General features: G+C 50.3%; 1 protein-coding gene and 1 long non-coding RNA gene across 2 annotated transcripts in view; one reads left to right on the top strand and one right to left on the bottom strand.

Moving 5' to 3' along the window:
• Nucleotides 1-1,012: 1,012 nt before the first annotated feature.
• The window catches only part of LOC109292578, a 20,711-nt gene continuing 6,295 nt past the window's right edge, over nucleotides 1,013-15,428 (bottom strand). Inside the window, exons 2-3 of the long non-coding RNA XR_002096149.1 lie at nucleotides 14,937-14,942; nucleotides 1,013-1,024 (exon numbers count right to left, since the gene is read on the bottom strand). This is a non-coding gene — a long non-coding RNA (uncharacterized LOC109292578). The remainder of the gene's footprint in view (nucleotides 1,025-14,936; nucleotides 14,943-15,428) is intronic.
• Nucleotides 15,227-15,428, top strand: part of LKAAEAR1 (LKAAEAR motif containing 1) — a 15,345-nt gene continuing 15,143 nt past the window's right edge. Inside the window, exon 1 of the mRNA XM_019510086.1 lies at nucleotides 15,227-15,286. Within this exon, the coding sequence (XP_019365631.1) occupies nucleotides 15,272-15,286 (15 nt within the window). The 5' untranslated portion in view covers nucleotides 15,227-15,271. The remainder of the gene's footprint in view (nucleotides 15,287-15,428) is intronic.

The following is a 15,428-nucleotide window of genomic DNA, read 5'->3' as shown; positions in this document are numbered from 1 at the left end:
CTCCCCTCCAGGCAAGAACTTGGGCTGCCCCAAAATGAGTTTTTTCCTTTTGTTCCTTTTGCAAATTCTCCCACTTCATCCCAAAGGGACATTTTTTTCCTGGTGTTTCAGCTCAAAACCCCATTATTGACCCTGATGGACTGAGCAGAGGTGTTGAGCACACGGCCGCTCTTGGACAGAGGTGCTCCAGGTTAGGAGAGCAGCGATGGGTGCAGACTTGGGACTGCACATGCAGGGGGCTGCGGAGGGCGGGCAGGGACCAACCTCATCCTGCAGAAGCAAAGCAAGCCCTGGATGTGCTGCGGCACTGCATCCGAAATCAGAGACATCAAACCTCCCTGAGCCACAAGAAAGCCCCGCAACACTTGCACCGGCCTTTTGCTGTACTCTGAAGGCTGCTGCGGAAAGCATATGGGGATACAGGGCTGGGGGCAGAGCCAGGCAGCGAAATCCAAGTGTAAATAGCCACCCTATGTACAATCCCACATGCCTCTCCCTGCAGACAGCTCTGCTGCTCCAGAAACACCAGCTGACAGCTTTGCTGGCAAGAGCTGCTGCCTCAGCAGCTGGAAGAGCTCGGGGAGCGAGCGCGTTTCCTGCGGCTACTGCGTCATGTTCAGCACATTGTGACAGCTCCTCGGGATACAACCAGAGCCACCCGTGACCGGATGAGCCTCGACCACACAGACCACCAGCATCTCCCCGCTTGTGGGCCACGTCCCCGCTGCGTTGCTCGCCTGACAGCAGGCCTAGCTCGGCGTCGGGCCAGAAGGCAACGGCAAAGCCTGGAAGCCGAGGGATTGAATGAGAAAGGCAGAAACCTGGACGCTGCCTGCTGCTCCCTCCGGGCCACCCTGATCCGTAAAGAGAAGCAAAGCCCGTGCCCTGATGATGAGGGGGAGCGGCGCAGCTTACCGCAACGTCACTCTTCCACCTTCAGCCGTTGTCCCTGTGGGGACATGGGAGACCCCCTCCTGCACCTCCCCAGACCCGCTACCTGCCCCTACGCAGACCCCAGCCCAGTCTGCACTTGTTTGAAGCAGAGCATGGTTAACTACCAGCATTGACCCGCTGCCTTCAGCAGCTTTGACTGCCTGTTGCTTTCCCCCCCATTGCCCATTCCCATAGATTTACAGATGTCCTAATTTATTCCTCAGCACTCAGAGGTTTGTTCTCTCCAGCATGCTCCAAGCCAGAATACAAGGCCATGCTCTCCAGTCTTTTCTCTTCCATCACCCCGTCTCATCCTCATTGAAATATGGCCACTGAATCAGCATACAGCATTGCAAAGCCCGTTGCGTCCTCTGCGGACAGAGAGTGAACTTGAACTCTTAGAAGAGCGCCCAGATACATTTTTGCTGCCAGTTGCTTTCCATTTATTGCTTTCTGTTTATTTTTTCAAGCTAAAATAAGCAGAGGGGAAAACAGGCCTATAAACCAGCCCGTCAGGCAGTGGATTCCCATAAAGCCTCCCCGGGGAGTACACTACAGCCGAGACAACAAGACATGCTGTGTGTCCAGCACCAACAGCACAAACCCTCTACCACTTCCCGACCCATTTACAGCTACCATTAGCAGTCTGGTGGACTAGGCAAAAAAAGGAAAGATGATATCCCCACACCGTCAACTTCTTATGCCCACCAGAGCTAGCTAGCAAAAAAACTCCCAGCAGAGATGGTGCATGCGACTTTTTCTGAAGGGGATCTTTATGAGCGCCGGTGATGTTCAGGGTCTGTGGATGTGGTGCAGCGCCTTCAGGGTACGATCGCCTGATGTGGGCTCCGAGGATGGAGCACCGCTTCATTTTCATCTTTAGCACCGGATCCTCATTATTTTTGCACTTCATCCAGATTTTCGAGCAGGTCAGCTGGACCACTGCCATGGCTTTCTGTGCAAATCAGCACACCTAGGGAAAATGCATGCAGTTGCAGCAAGCATGCACACATTTAGACAGGGGTATGTCTGAAGATCTAGCCCCCAAATCTCTTTTAGCACTGGACTTCGCTGTATGTCTCCAACAGGCCAAGATACCTTTCCAGGTATGCTGCCTTTTGGCTTCGAGAGATGTTTCCTATTTATATAGGAGCATAATCTCGTCCTGGACCTGAAGCAAATGTAACAGCCACCACCACCCTTTCACTTTCCTATTTGTTCCTAAATATCCAACAGTCACAGGCACAAGAAACCAAAGCATCCTAGCAAATGCCTGCATGATGAATGAATGGCAAAGGTCCTCTGTTACCTCGCTCGCCCTTCACAGAGGGATTTTAAGTATGGGCTGAAGCACATCACACCAAACTCCTGCCTCTAGTTACGGCTGACGTGCAGTCAAAGGAGGGTGGAAAATAAAACATAGGTGTTCATAGGGGAGAAACAATTCTGATACTCAAGCAAAGGGTCAAAGAGGAAAAGCTTCTGCATCTGAGGCTGTAAAGGGGTCCATGTGCAATTTCCTCAGGAAAAGGGAAAATCAGTGGAAAGAGCCACCTGTGTTGCACGCATCCTGGCACCCATGTGAGACAGGGCAAGCTCCGAGAAGGCCCCGTGCCTCACAGGCCACCACCCTCCCCACAAGGCTTCGGGACCTGCAGCTGTAGGGGCTCGAGGGGATTTTCTGGCTCTTACACATCAGGCGCGGTGTTCACAGCGAGGGCTGGAACAGCTGCGAGAGCCACGGTCAGTTTATTTAAGCTTAGCAATGCGTGCACGGCAGGCTGGCGTCTCCCAGCAACTGCGTCATCGTGCAAGCAGCACAGTGCAGCACCCAGGCGGGGCCTGAGCAGGGTTTGCACAGACTCATAGATAACGAGGGTTGGGAGGGACCTCAGGAGGTCACATCTAGTGCAACCCCCTGCCCTGAGCAGGACCAGCCCCAACTACATCATCCCAGCCAAAGCTTGGTCTTTCCGAGTCTTAAACACCTCCAAGGATGGAGACTCCACCACCTTTCTGTTCCAGTGCTTTGCTACCCTCTTAGTGAGAGAGTTTTTCCTAATATCTAACCTCAACTTGCCTTGCTGCAACATGAGCCCATTGCTCCTTGTCCTGTCACCTGCCCCCACTGAGAACAGCCCAGCTACATCCTCTTTGCAGCCCCTCCGCAGGGAGTTGAAGGCTGCTATCAAATCCCCTGCGGTCTTCTCTTCTGCAGACTAAATCAGCCCAGTTCCTTCAGCCTCTCTTCACCGGTCCTGTCCCCCAGCCCCACAACCATTTTCATTGCCCTTCACTGGGCTCTCTCCAATTTGCCCACATCCTTTCTGCAGTGGGAGGCCCAAAACTGGACACAGGACTCCAGATGTGGTCTCACCAGTGCCGAGACGTGGTCTCACTAGTGCTGAATAGAGGGAAAAGCAGTCAGGGTGGTAGAGGCGATATCTTTTATTAGACCAACTAGACCGTTGCAAAAAAAAAAATCTTTATTTGCAAGCTTTTGGGCTCATGCACCCTTCCTCAGGCAAAGGAGAATTTTCCACCAGCAAAGATTGTAAAGTTCTCCTTTGCCCGAGGAAGGGCACATGAGCCCAAAAGCTTGCAAATAAAGAAAAAATGTTTGCAACGGTCTAGTTGGTCTAATAAAAGATATCACCTCTACCACACTGACTGCTTTTACTTCTAGACCAACACGGATACAACTTTTATCCCCGAATAGAGGGAAAGAATCTCTTCCTTTGATCTGCTGGCTACACTCCTACTAATGCAGCCCAGGTTGCTGTTTGCTTCTTGGCAACAAGGGCACACACTCTTTGCAACAAGGGCATGCAGTGCTATGTTCATCCCACTTCTGGGTCCATTCTCTAGATGCATTCCTAGGTGGGATAAATGGATGGCCTGTCTACTGTTATGCTACAACTTGGATCCACGCAGCTGGGCAGAAGGGATTGGGCTCTGAGCCCCGCTGCCAGGATCTGAGCAGCTGTGCACGAGAGGTTTGTGTTGTTTGGAAGTGGAGAGCAGAGGAAGGTAATATCCCTCACACGTGCAGGGTGCAAATACTAAGGAAGGCCGAGCTGAGAGCTATCCTGGCAGCCGCCCAGGGGATTTGCCTCCCAGAAGAAAGTCAGCGCCCAGCTTGTGCCTCCCTTGCTCAGCTGCCATCAGAGAGGTCGGTGCAGGGGCTGCTTGTGTGGGCACCGGGGGTACGTTGGATGCCTTCCCTCTGGCTCGGCACACAATCAAGCCCACGGGGAAGTGCTTTCAGCTGCACATCAGCATTTTGTGCACTTTTGGGGAAGAGGATAGGTGGTAATAGGAGAGCACCAGGCACAGCGCTGTAGTGTCAGGCTGTTTAGCTGGAGCTGCAGGGCAGTCCCAGGCTCCGTGCCATCTTTGGCAGGACATCAGATCATACTGGACCTTCACTATAAGGTGACAGACTGGCAATCCCCTGCCAGCACGTATCATGTACCAGGCTGTTGCAACCTCCCTTGAGTTAATCTACGGCTTTTTCTGCAACATGTCTCCTGCAGCCAGCCGGGGCAAGCAGACTATCAGCAACAGGAGAGGCTTTGCCCTATCCCAGGACCATCAGAGCATGGTAGTTGAAGCCCCCTGATTTCTTCAGCAAGAGCCTATTTAAAGGATAAACCGTAACCTTTTTGCAGGTTATTTTGCTTATTTTGCATCTGCAGGGGCAGCAAGACAATCACACAGGAAACCTGTGTGCCCTTCATTAGAGTGGGACCCTTCACCTTTCCTGAAAGGAGCCTCTTGCTGACTCTTCTGCCAAATTCATGGCAGAAGACAGCTATGTGCCGCTTGTCTCCTTGGTGTCGGACCGGAAGTGCGACCATGCCCCTCAGGCCACTTAAGGCTCATGATAGATAAAGGGAATGAAATTTCTTTGGACTGTGATCAGACATATGGTAGGTCCCCAACCTCATCATTAGCACCGAGCAAACAAATCCACCGTGGAGAAGCTCAAATTGCTGCTGTCTTGCTGACAACCTTCCTGCAGTTTTGCAGTCAAGCAGAAATGGCTTAACTGGGAGAGCATCAGAGATTTCTCAGGATCCTATGCTGCCCTGTGTAAAGAGTTTATCTGAAGGCTAGTTCAGGAGAGGAGCAGGGGAAAATTGGGGACTGGGGAAGGTCTGAGATGGAAATGAAGAGAGGAATGGCAGGCAGTGCATTCATGGAGCACCACGATGAGAAAGCCAAGGGAGAAGGGGCAGCTGATGGAGAGGCAGGTGGATCAAGGGTGCTAGGTTTAAGGATGGGAGCACCAGGAGCCAGGGGAGCAGACAGACAAGCCCCCTGATTGTTGCCTGCATGGCTGGGTCATGCCCAGGATGGAGAGCAACTGAGGCATGCTTGCATTGTGAGGGGGAAGAGCCAGAGGAGAGGGAAGCTAAGGGAACAAGTGAGGGAGGGGGATGAACGTGGGCATGAGAGACCTTAGTTCAGGGTCGAGTGGGAGCATCAGGAGAGCAGAAGCCTCTGCATCTGGGGCTGCAAATGGGACATAAGCCATGGCTGGCAGTAGCCCAGCCTGCTTACGTCGGCCGCCTGCGGTAGTGCAGACGCACCAGTGGGCCGCGGCTGGCAAAAAACAGGGCAGCCTGCAAGCCAGGCTGGGCCTTAGGAACAAGAAATGAGCCACAGGACTGCCATGCGTTGGCTTTCCTTGCTGGCATCACTGGGGAAGGACACTTCAGCACTGCTCAGGACACCTGAGCTCAGCTCACTCCCTCAAGCACAAGGTATTTAGGGACACAGAGGTGCCTAAACACCTGCATATGCCTATGTGGTTTCTCAGTTCCCAAGTGGGGAGGACGGCGCTTCCCGAATGCCTCGGGTGCTGTGAAGGGAAGTACATGGAGGATTGTGAGGAGCTCATGACGGGGTCCATGGATGCTGGATCAGCACCGAGAAGGGAGCATGGAAATGATGAGACCCATGGATGCTGGATGCTGGAGCAGCACTGAGAAGGGGGCACGGAGACGATGGTGGATAGAAGCTGCTCGAGCGCTGCTTCTCAGGGCACACCCCCACAAGCAGCAGCCACAGCCCCTTGGTTTCTTTGAGCAGGGAGGGGGGACATTTCTGTGGGCAAGCACTGTTTAATTAAGGGCCCGGATGACCAGCAGATGGCAGGCCAAACTCGCTTATCGGTGGCTCCCTCCCTCCAGCATCTGACACGGTGAATAAATAACTGGGAACATGAATCCTAACCTATCACCTCCAAAGGAAGCCAAAGCATCTGTGCATTTGGAGGACGAGAAGAACAGAGACCCTTTGTGCTTCTCCATGAAGCAGCTCGGAAAGCTGTTTCTGCCATCAAGGCCGATGCATATCACATACATGCCGGCGCACTTGACTCCTGTACCAGGGGAACGACAGGGCTGAGCTTGTAGACGACCATTTTGCTGTGCTATCCTGTCCAATAAATCCGTGAGCGGGCAGAGAAACAGCGCAGACAGCATTTCTGATCATCCCCCGTAGTGCTCCAGGCCCTGGGGGAGAGCTTGAAATATTGTGCCGGCTATAATTAGAAGTTAGGCATGCTTTCCAGGAGGGTTGTGTCTTCTTCCCTAAGAATATTCAGACTGGCTTGTGGTTACATATTTTCAACACGACGTACAGGGAGTTTGCCAGGCAACACCCACTAACTGCTCAAGGGAGTGATATGCTCATTCCCACTTCCATGGGAACTGGAGGGACTAGTTGCTACCTGATCGCATGAGCCTTTCTCAGCATAAAGCCACAGGCATGGAGAGGATGCAGAAATTTCAAGGCCAGCAGAGACCATTACAGTCGTCTCATCTGACCACCTGTGCAGCACCCACCAGTTCCTCTACCTTGCAATTATCCCACGGGTCTTCGCGACACCACGCTCTCCCGACAAGCGACCCAATCCGCTGAATTGAAATCCTGAAGTCCCATGGACCTCATGAATTTCTTTGCTGAAGCTTTCGACAGAGCTCCAAGTCAAGCAAGCTCCAAGTGAGTCCATACAAGGAAACATTCGCAAAACACAACAAAAATAGCCTGCATCACTACATGTTAGCATCACATCGAGGAGTGTCCAGGCCCTGAAATAATAAATAAAGCCCTCCTCCTGTATTACAGCATTTGTCCAAGGCACTACACAAACGCCGATTAATCCTCACATCACCCCGAGGACGACTCAACAGACCCCGTTCTTGCAAATGGAGGCAGCAAAAAAATGACATGACTGAGGTCCCACAGTGAGTCGGTAGCAGAGCTTGGATTATAACCCCAGTCTAACCCCTCTGCTCATTTCTCCAGTAATTTCAAGGTCAAGTACAACATAGATATTAGGGTCACTGGAGCCTTAGACCAATGTGTCTAATCCTAGGGTCTTCTTAACACAGAATTGCACTTATTTCCTTTTCATAAAATATCTTCTGCTTGGCTTCCTCCAAAAATCTGCCACTCCTCAAACTTTTAAATCTAGCTTTAGTGGCCAGAAGTCCTGGGACAGTTTTTCTTATTGCTTAGACCTCCTCAGGGACAGCGTATGATGGAGGCCACTGCATCACTAGCATTACGTAGGTGTGTATCCTGCCCTGCCCGGTCACTGCAGGGGATGGTCTTCCATAGGAGCCATGCCTTTGCACAAGGCAGCCTCTCCCCATCCTGTATGGCTAAGCTGGAAATATTTGATGAAGGAGGAGTTTTTAGCTGACTGAGCAATCCTTTAAGTTTCCACAGTAGGGAATAAAAACAGAATAGGATCACCAGCAGATACAACCCCAGACTGCTTTTTAAAGAAGCTCCTCAGCTTCCGCAAATGTCACCATCACCCCTAAATACATATCATGGGCATTTCCAGCCTGATCCTGCAGAAAGCTGGATCCTGCATCTTTCTCTGCTCCTTCTGATTTCAGAAGCTGCCTAAAATTTTGCAAGACCTAGGCCTATTCAATAACCTGCAGGTTTGCTTTTCCGTCGATGTTATATTCAGATGCGAAATGCAATCACACGCATGCTAAGACACATAGACCGTAAACGTCCATATTTCCCCATGGGTTGAAGGAGCCCAACTGTGGATGCTCCATAAAAACGTGGTAAACATGCAAAGCAGCAGCTGGTAAACCTAAACAGCCCATACCGGACCCTAGATTTTTAATCTGTAATGACACGAGAGCGCTCCGCATTCGTGCTCTCGTGGAATTACCCTGCCAAGAGCGAGCGCCGTCTGGCAATCAATGTGCTGTCAAATAGATGTCGAGCTAGGTTCTGATCTCAGGAAACCTGCAGTGAACCTGAGGATCTCCAGAGCTTTTGCCCCAGCAGAACGGAGATCAGAAACCAACCCAGTGAGTTTACAGTACCTCTATCCTGTTTCACAGCGCTACACAAACTACAAAGTGAGAGGCTGATACCACAGCAGCTCATCACATACCAGAAAAATCATTTGATCAAGACATCATGGGGTCTCAGCAATCGGAGGCTCTGCTAGAGAGGCAGAGGGTTATATCCCCCAAATTGAGGCCTTTCAGCTGGAAGAGTGCTGCTTCCAGCCCTGGAGAGAGCCATTCCCAGGCCCAGTAACAGGAACGCCCCAGCCAGTTGTGACCGCGTCCAGTCGGAGCTGGCCATGCTGACAACACCGTGGGTGCATACACACGTACTGAGTCAACTTAAAATAAGGCATCTTAGCTAAGTCGACTTAACTAAGTCAATTTAAGTTAAGCCACATTGGAGCGTACACATATACAGCTCCTTGACACAGTGGCAGCTATCTTGTGAGCTAAGTTGATTTAACTAATGGGACTCAAAATAATACACCTCGGAGGTGTATTATTTTGAGCCACCTTTAAGTCGATTCTGCCAGGCGTGTATACACTCTGACAGTTAAGTCGATTTAGAAAACGTTAAGTCAGCTTAACTGTCGGAAAGTTAATATATGGGTATACACCCAGTGACAAAATATATCGGCCCTTTGCAGGCACTAAGAATCACATGGGGAATTGGTGCAGAGCCCTCAACCAGGGTGATGCATTCAGCATGGCAGCAAATGCATTCTGCACCAGCAAGGACCCGCAAATCATCCGTCGGCCAGCCCTGAGATACGTGACAAAGACCCACAGGAGCATTCGGTTATTTAATTTCCACCTGAACACTTAACACTGCACTTCAAATCAGGCCTGGTTTATGTCAGAGCAAAAGCTCTCCATTGCAAGCCCTGAGCCCATAACCCTTTGGCCCAAAGACAGCATTGCAAAAGCATTACCAAACGAGCCATAGCAACAGCTGGAAAATGATTACCCCCTCCATCATTTTTATGAACTTGGTGCATTGCTGTGCTCCACTCTCAAAGAATGAGGATGGAGACGGGGTCCGGTTCTGCAAGGCAGGGTGGGGGGCACGCGGGCCTTAAAGGGCCACTGTCACCGTTTTATCTTTCTAACTGATTTACCTCCTGTGCTATCATCTAGTGGAGAAAGAGGTTTCTGCCTTCTAAACATGTACTTTAATCTTTTAAAGCTTATCATGTTCACTAATTAATTTCTTTCAATTGCTCCTATTTTTGGAAGATCGTGTTTCATGCTCCCTCTGCTGGCTCTGCAGCAACACTCAGCTAGCAAAACAGATTCCAATAAGGAGGAAAATCCTGGGAGAAGTCACGTGATCCGGCCATGAGTTTCTACAGGTTAAGTCCAAGGTGCAAAACAAATAACGGTAACCAGTCAGATCACAGATGAATGATTGCAGCTGAAGAATAATAGTCACTTCTTTGTTTGCTGGATTCTGCATTTAAAAAGAAACTTTTTTTGGTATTAAGGACACTTTTTTTTAACTTCAGAAGGAAAAGCAGCACACCCAGAATCAAAGTCCATGATAAAGGGATTTCCGTTTATTTTCAATGATGGCTCTGAGCCGTCGTCAGACGAGCAGTCTCAGTTTGCCCTCTGATGTCTCAGTAGTCAAGTGGCACGCTAATAATTGCAGCCGCCACTAACTGTGGACAGTAAGCATTGAATGGCTCATTCAGTCATTGCCTCCAAAACAGATGCAATCACAGACGTTGACGTTTCAGTGAACATCAACATTTATTGCAGAAAAATTCAAAAGGCAGGAAAAAAACTCCTTTGGTCTCCTATATCCTTACCGCTGCCGTTTCTCCAGACCTCCATGTTCTGGAACAGTGGACCGCTTTCTGCCATCTCGATCCAGTGGGGCCACACAAGCCTAACCAAGAGTTTAAACTAATTTGAAAAGTTTCTTGACGTGCATCAGGAAACAAGGAGGTGAAGTGGAAATCACGACGGGCCACATGAGGTCACAGAAATAATGGTCCATTTTTGTCCCCTGGTTTGTGCTCCCATCTGTTGATTGGGCCCAGCTGGCTGAGTGGGTGCAGCACTGGTCTGGCACTCCTGGGCCTGCCACTGCCCCCTGGCCAGGTCACCTGGCCACCTATAACAAAGGGAATAACAGAGCTGAAACCCTTTGCAACGCCCCTTGCAGCTGTTGGTGAAAAGCAGAAGATCAGCGTCAGACATTAGGATTAACAGCTCTCTCTCTCCTCAGGAAGGATCTGGGAGCGCTGCACTCTTTCTTGGCATAAGGACCACATCACGCCACAACCCTCCGTAATACTTTTTAACCTCTCGAGTTAATCCTTCTGTAGTTTCAATTAGATCAGTTCGCCTTTGCCTCCTGATCTAAACCATTGTGCAATGATCATTGGCATCCTATGAGCATCCTCTCCCCTCCCTCCCCTGGGGATGGCTGTATCTGTCTAACGAGCAAAACAATCTCCATGTGGGATCATTCATTACATTTAGGGTGAAATAATCATCCTCCCCTGAAGTCACTGGGAAAGCTCACCTTGATTTCAGCAGGGCCAGGACTTGCCCGGTATTGTGCAAAGCTTCCAGGGGGCTGGTGCTTACCATCATAGGACGGGAAGGCTGGAAAGGACCTCACCAAGCATCCAGTCCAGCTCGCTGACTCCGAGCAGGATCAGCCGTGACTATACTATCCCAGCAAAATGCCTGTCCAAACTACGCTTGAAAACTTCCAAGGACAGAGATACCACAACTTCTCCAGGCAGCCTGTTCCAATGCTTGACCACCCTCCAGGTCAGAAAGCTCCTCCTCATCTCCCACCTAAATTTCCTCTGCTAGCTCCTTGTCCTGTCTCCTGGGGCCACAGGGGAAAAACCCATCTCCATCTCTTCTATAATCACCCAAGGAGAAGATGCAAGATAAGCGTAAACAGGTCACCCAGAGAGGTGGTGGAGTCTCCATCCTTGGAGGTGTTTAAGACCCAGGTAGACAAAGCCTTGGCTGGGATGATGGAGTTGGGGCTGGCCCTGCTTTGAGCAGGGGGTTGCACTAGATGTGCCCCCGAGGTCCCTTCCAGCCCTTATTTTCTCTGACTGTGTTATTACTATAACCAGAGGCATCAATGCATAAAGGCAAACCTGGAGGCCAAGACCGCGGACTTAAACTGTAGGGAAGAATGAAAAAACTAGGGCAGACAGACATGGTAAAGCCATTTATTGTGCTAAGAGGCCGTTCCTGCCAGCAGCTGGTAATTTATGCATCTGTGCAGATCCTGTGCTATTTGTACTTCAATCAAGAGTCGTAGTCATTCTAGATGCCATAATAAATGCCTGTCAGCTTTAGGCAACTGTTTAAAAAGTGGATGTTTTCACACTGCACATAAATTATCTAGCAAGAACAAGCAGCGCTGATCTAGCTCCTTGGGAAACTATGTAGAACTCAAATTCCTTGCCGCGCGGCCGAATGCTTTCGTGAAATGGCCTTTTGGAAACCCTCCCCTGCGCGAGCCGCTTGCCCGAGTGACAGGCATCATGCAGCGCAGAAAGGAAGCCCTTTCCAGGGGTGTTCAGTTAGTTGGGCACCCAGGTAAACTGGAAGGGTGGAGAGAGAACCAGTGTTTCAGCGATGCCTTCACAGGATAAAACAACATCTCCTCTTTGCTGCCAGGCACAATCCAGGGGCAACCCTGCTCACACTTCCCCTTTGCCATTAGGTCCGAATGCTAACGGGGAAACCTCCGTTCACTCTGGCTCACCTCTAATGCACTGTTTGCTGCCACCTCCTGCTTCATTCGTAGCTGCTGTAACTTCCCGATTTCAGGGGCAGCGTGCACATAGGCTCCATTTCCGGGGCCTCCACAGAAACACAAGCCCCACTTTCTAAGCACTTCTGTTTGCATGCAAAGACAGGTTTTCATTTGGCCTCAGTGTTTTGCTGGGGGCTTTTGGAAATGAGGCCTTCCTTGTTTACTAGCTGCAAAAAAATAATCCGGTATAAAGATACCCCAAGTGTCCCTTTTACCATCTTTAACTTTCCCTGAGCCTTGTGAAGGGCCCGCGAGCCAAAAAGCTTGCAAAAAAAAACTGTTTTTTGAATTTTTTGTTTTTTTTTTTTTTGCAATTTCTTTTTTTTTTTTTTTGCAATTTCTTTTTTTTTTTTTTTGCAATTTCTTAGTTGGTCTAATAAAAGGCATCGTCTCTGAAACAAGAGTTCTAGATTTTTGCATTCCTCTGCATGTATTGCATTTGGCCTGCTGTGCCAGGTTGCCAAGTGGAGAGAAGGCACGTGAGAGCAGAAATTGAGCCAGGGAGGCACATATCACTGGTGCCCTTCAGATTTATGCCAGGAGCCGCTGAGAGCAGTGTGGCCCTGGCATTAGGAGCATTCAATAAACCTCCGCATCTCTCTTATGGCGCACACCTGCCAGGTAATTCGTATTACAATGGCTAGAAGAGCTCTTGAAGGCAAGGGAAAGCGTTGGGAGTTTCCATCTGTGCAAACACAATGCCTGGGGAACAAAAAGGGATGGTGAGTGAAAGGATGGGCCCTTGTAAGCATTCTTGCTGCAAGCACTTCCAGCACAAGACATTGAGAGAGGGCTTTGAAGCATCCCTAATCACATAAGGGGCAGGGAAGAACCACAGCTCCCTTCTCACACACGGCATCAGGAAACCTGGTATTAAACACAGGATTACGAGGGCCCCTTTTGGCTGGGATTTTTAGTTCACCGGTCCATGCCCACAATAAAAATATTGACAAGCCTCAGGGCACAGGTCCGGTTGCTTACCGCAGCCTTAAATCACACATACAAGTGTCCCTTTGCTGACATGTGACGTCCAGCCCCTCGTTGCATACTATTATGACCTGCACCCGTCACGTACTCAGCACTATGGGCTTCTCCGTTTCAGATGCTGGAAGCGTTTTATAGAGCCCGTATTCAAAACACCAGCGGAGCAATGGGTTGAAGTGGGGTCAAAGTCAGTGCAACCCTCTGACAACCCTCCGCTCTCAAACCGTGCTGTCCTAAATGCAGTAAGGCCACATGCAGCAATTCCTTTGTGCTCACAAGACAAAGAACAAGCTTTGTCTTGTGAACACAAAGACACAAGTGTTTCTATGTGCTCATTAGACCATAGGAAAGTAGGGCTGGAAAGGACCTCAGCAGGTCATCCAGCTCTCTGCTCCAGGCAGGATCGGCCCAGACTATACCATCCCAGCCACGTATCTGTCCAGCCTGCCCTTGAAAAAGTTTCCAAGCATGGAAAACCCACTTCTCCAGGTAATCTCTTGCGATGCCTGGCCACCGTCATAAAAAGCTCCTCCTCATCTCCCACCTAGATTTCCCCAGCTGCAGCTTCAGGCCGTTGCTCCTCATTGTATATCCTACAATAATCAAGAGAAATCTTTTGACCAGTATTAATATGACAAAATAGGCAAGTCATTAACATAGAAGGAGGTGGAATTAGGTGACTCAGCAGGATGTTATGAAAACTATTAAAATACTCTCAAAAATCAATGGAATAAAAGAAAAATGTTCTCCTATATGGGCATTTTCCTGCTAAAAACTATTAATAAACATAGCACACTGCATCCACTTCTCAAGGTCAAACCAATCTTTTGACTAATGGAAGCACTTACAAGATTCTCCAGAAATGCATTTTACACCTAAATGTGCCCTTTAATAAGTGCTCTTTTACATCTGCTCAGATAACACTGGTAGTTGTACGTTTGCCTTCTCCAGAGTTTATTATAGACTTTTGGGCATTTAGCCGAAGGCTAAAAAAGGAGTGGGGACGTTAAGGGAGTACGAACAGAGTTTCTGAAAGTATTTGTCCTTCTGGAAAAAAAAACGCTGGACTCAAGGAGGAGTGTTCTGCATCACTTGGTTGCTGAAATTTCACTGTATCGCTTTTCCTAGTATGGAAAGCACTTCGCTGACATAAAAAAAATTGTAATTCCCAGGTAATACGAGTCATTTGCCTGAAACTGCAACACGCAAAGGAAAATGAAATGGCTGGGAGTGGCTCAAAGGGAACCCAAGCCCTGACGAGCACAGGCAAGCTTATTACTCGGATAACTTCATTGATGCTAATGGAGAAAGATATACAGTCGGTCCCCTGTGCTTATCAGATAGCCAGAAATACCATCTGCAGCCAAACCCTACACATGGGAGCCACTAATGGATCCTAGAAGACTAATATATGGCAAGTGGCCTCTATATTATAGTGGATTACATCCCTAACCGTGGAGGAGATGGATTTTGAGCAACGATTAAAATAACCCTGTCCGTGTGAAAGTCACCCTGGGTTGGACTGCTGCAGGGAGAGGCCCAATTAAGAACGGGGCCCCTTGGGCCAGGGGCAGATCCAGGGGGTGCCCTGGTGCACTTGCATTGCCCTTGGGGCCTGCTCCGCCCAAAAGTCAACACATTTAGCCTGGCAGTCAGGCAGCACTGACTTCAAGCCTCACTATAAATCTACCTGATGCCTTCTCAGCTCTTCATCCCTCTCTTCTTTCTAATGGTCTTGATGCAAACTGCCCTTTGCTCCATGGCTGTGCTCCCTGCTACTTGCTCCTGGCCACAAAGCTCCTATGTCACAACCCGGCAGACTGGTTTTTAACTCCTTCCAATGACATTGCATCTGCTTCTGCTTGCATCTTTACCTGGAGAACCCAGCCCTAGGCCCCACACCTATTGGGAGAGCGCCTACTTTCTTTTTAACCGGAGTGGGGGGGGGGAATCGCTGGATGTGATGATGTGCCTCCCCGGTGGCAACTCCAGCCAAGGGGCTGTCATGCAGGCGAGCACGGACGGGAAGGAGGGCAGCAGAGCTGGGCGCCGACGCTCCCAAACCGGCTGCATCCACCCCCCGCCCGCGATGCAGAGCCCAAGCGCCCGCAGAGCGCATGCCCGGCAGGGAAGGGGGCGGGGCTTCCCGGCCAGGGTTGCCCGGCAGCGCGGTAGCCACGGCAACGTTGGTACACAGCGCGGCGCGAGGGAGACAGGCATGCTGCAAGGGCGGGTAAGAGCGTCCCCCACCCCCCGGGGCCGGGACCCGGTGCATCCTCATGCACCCCCCACGGGACCCCTGCTGCACCCCCGGGGCCCCTGCTGCACCCCCCTGTTGCACCCCTGAAGGCTGCTGCACCCCCAAGGCTCCTGCT

The sequence above is a fragment of the Gavialis gangeticus genome, unplaced genomic scaffold (genome assembly GCF_001723915.1).
Source record: "Gavialis gangeticus isolate Ggan-Ray unplaced genomic scaffold, GavGan_comp1, whole genome shotgun sequence".
Lineage (NCBI taxonomy): Eukaryota > Metazoa > Chordata > Crocodylia > Gavialidae > Gavialis > Gavialis gangeticus.
Note: the sequence above shows the minus strand (reverse complement) of the source record. Positions and strands in the feature narration are given on the sequence as shown.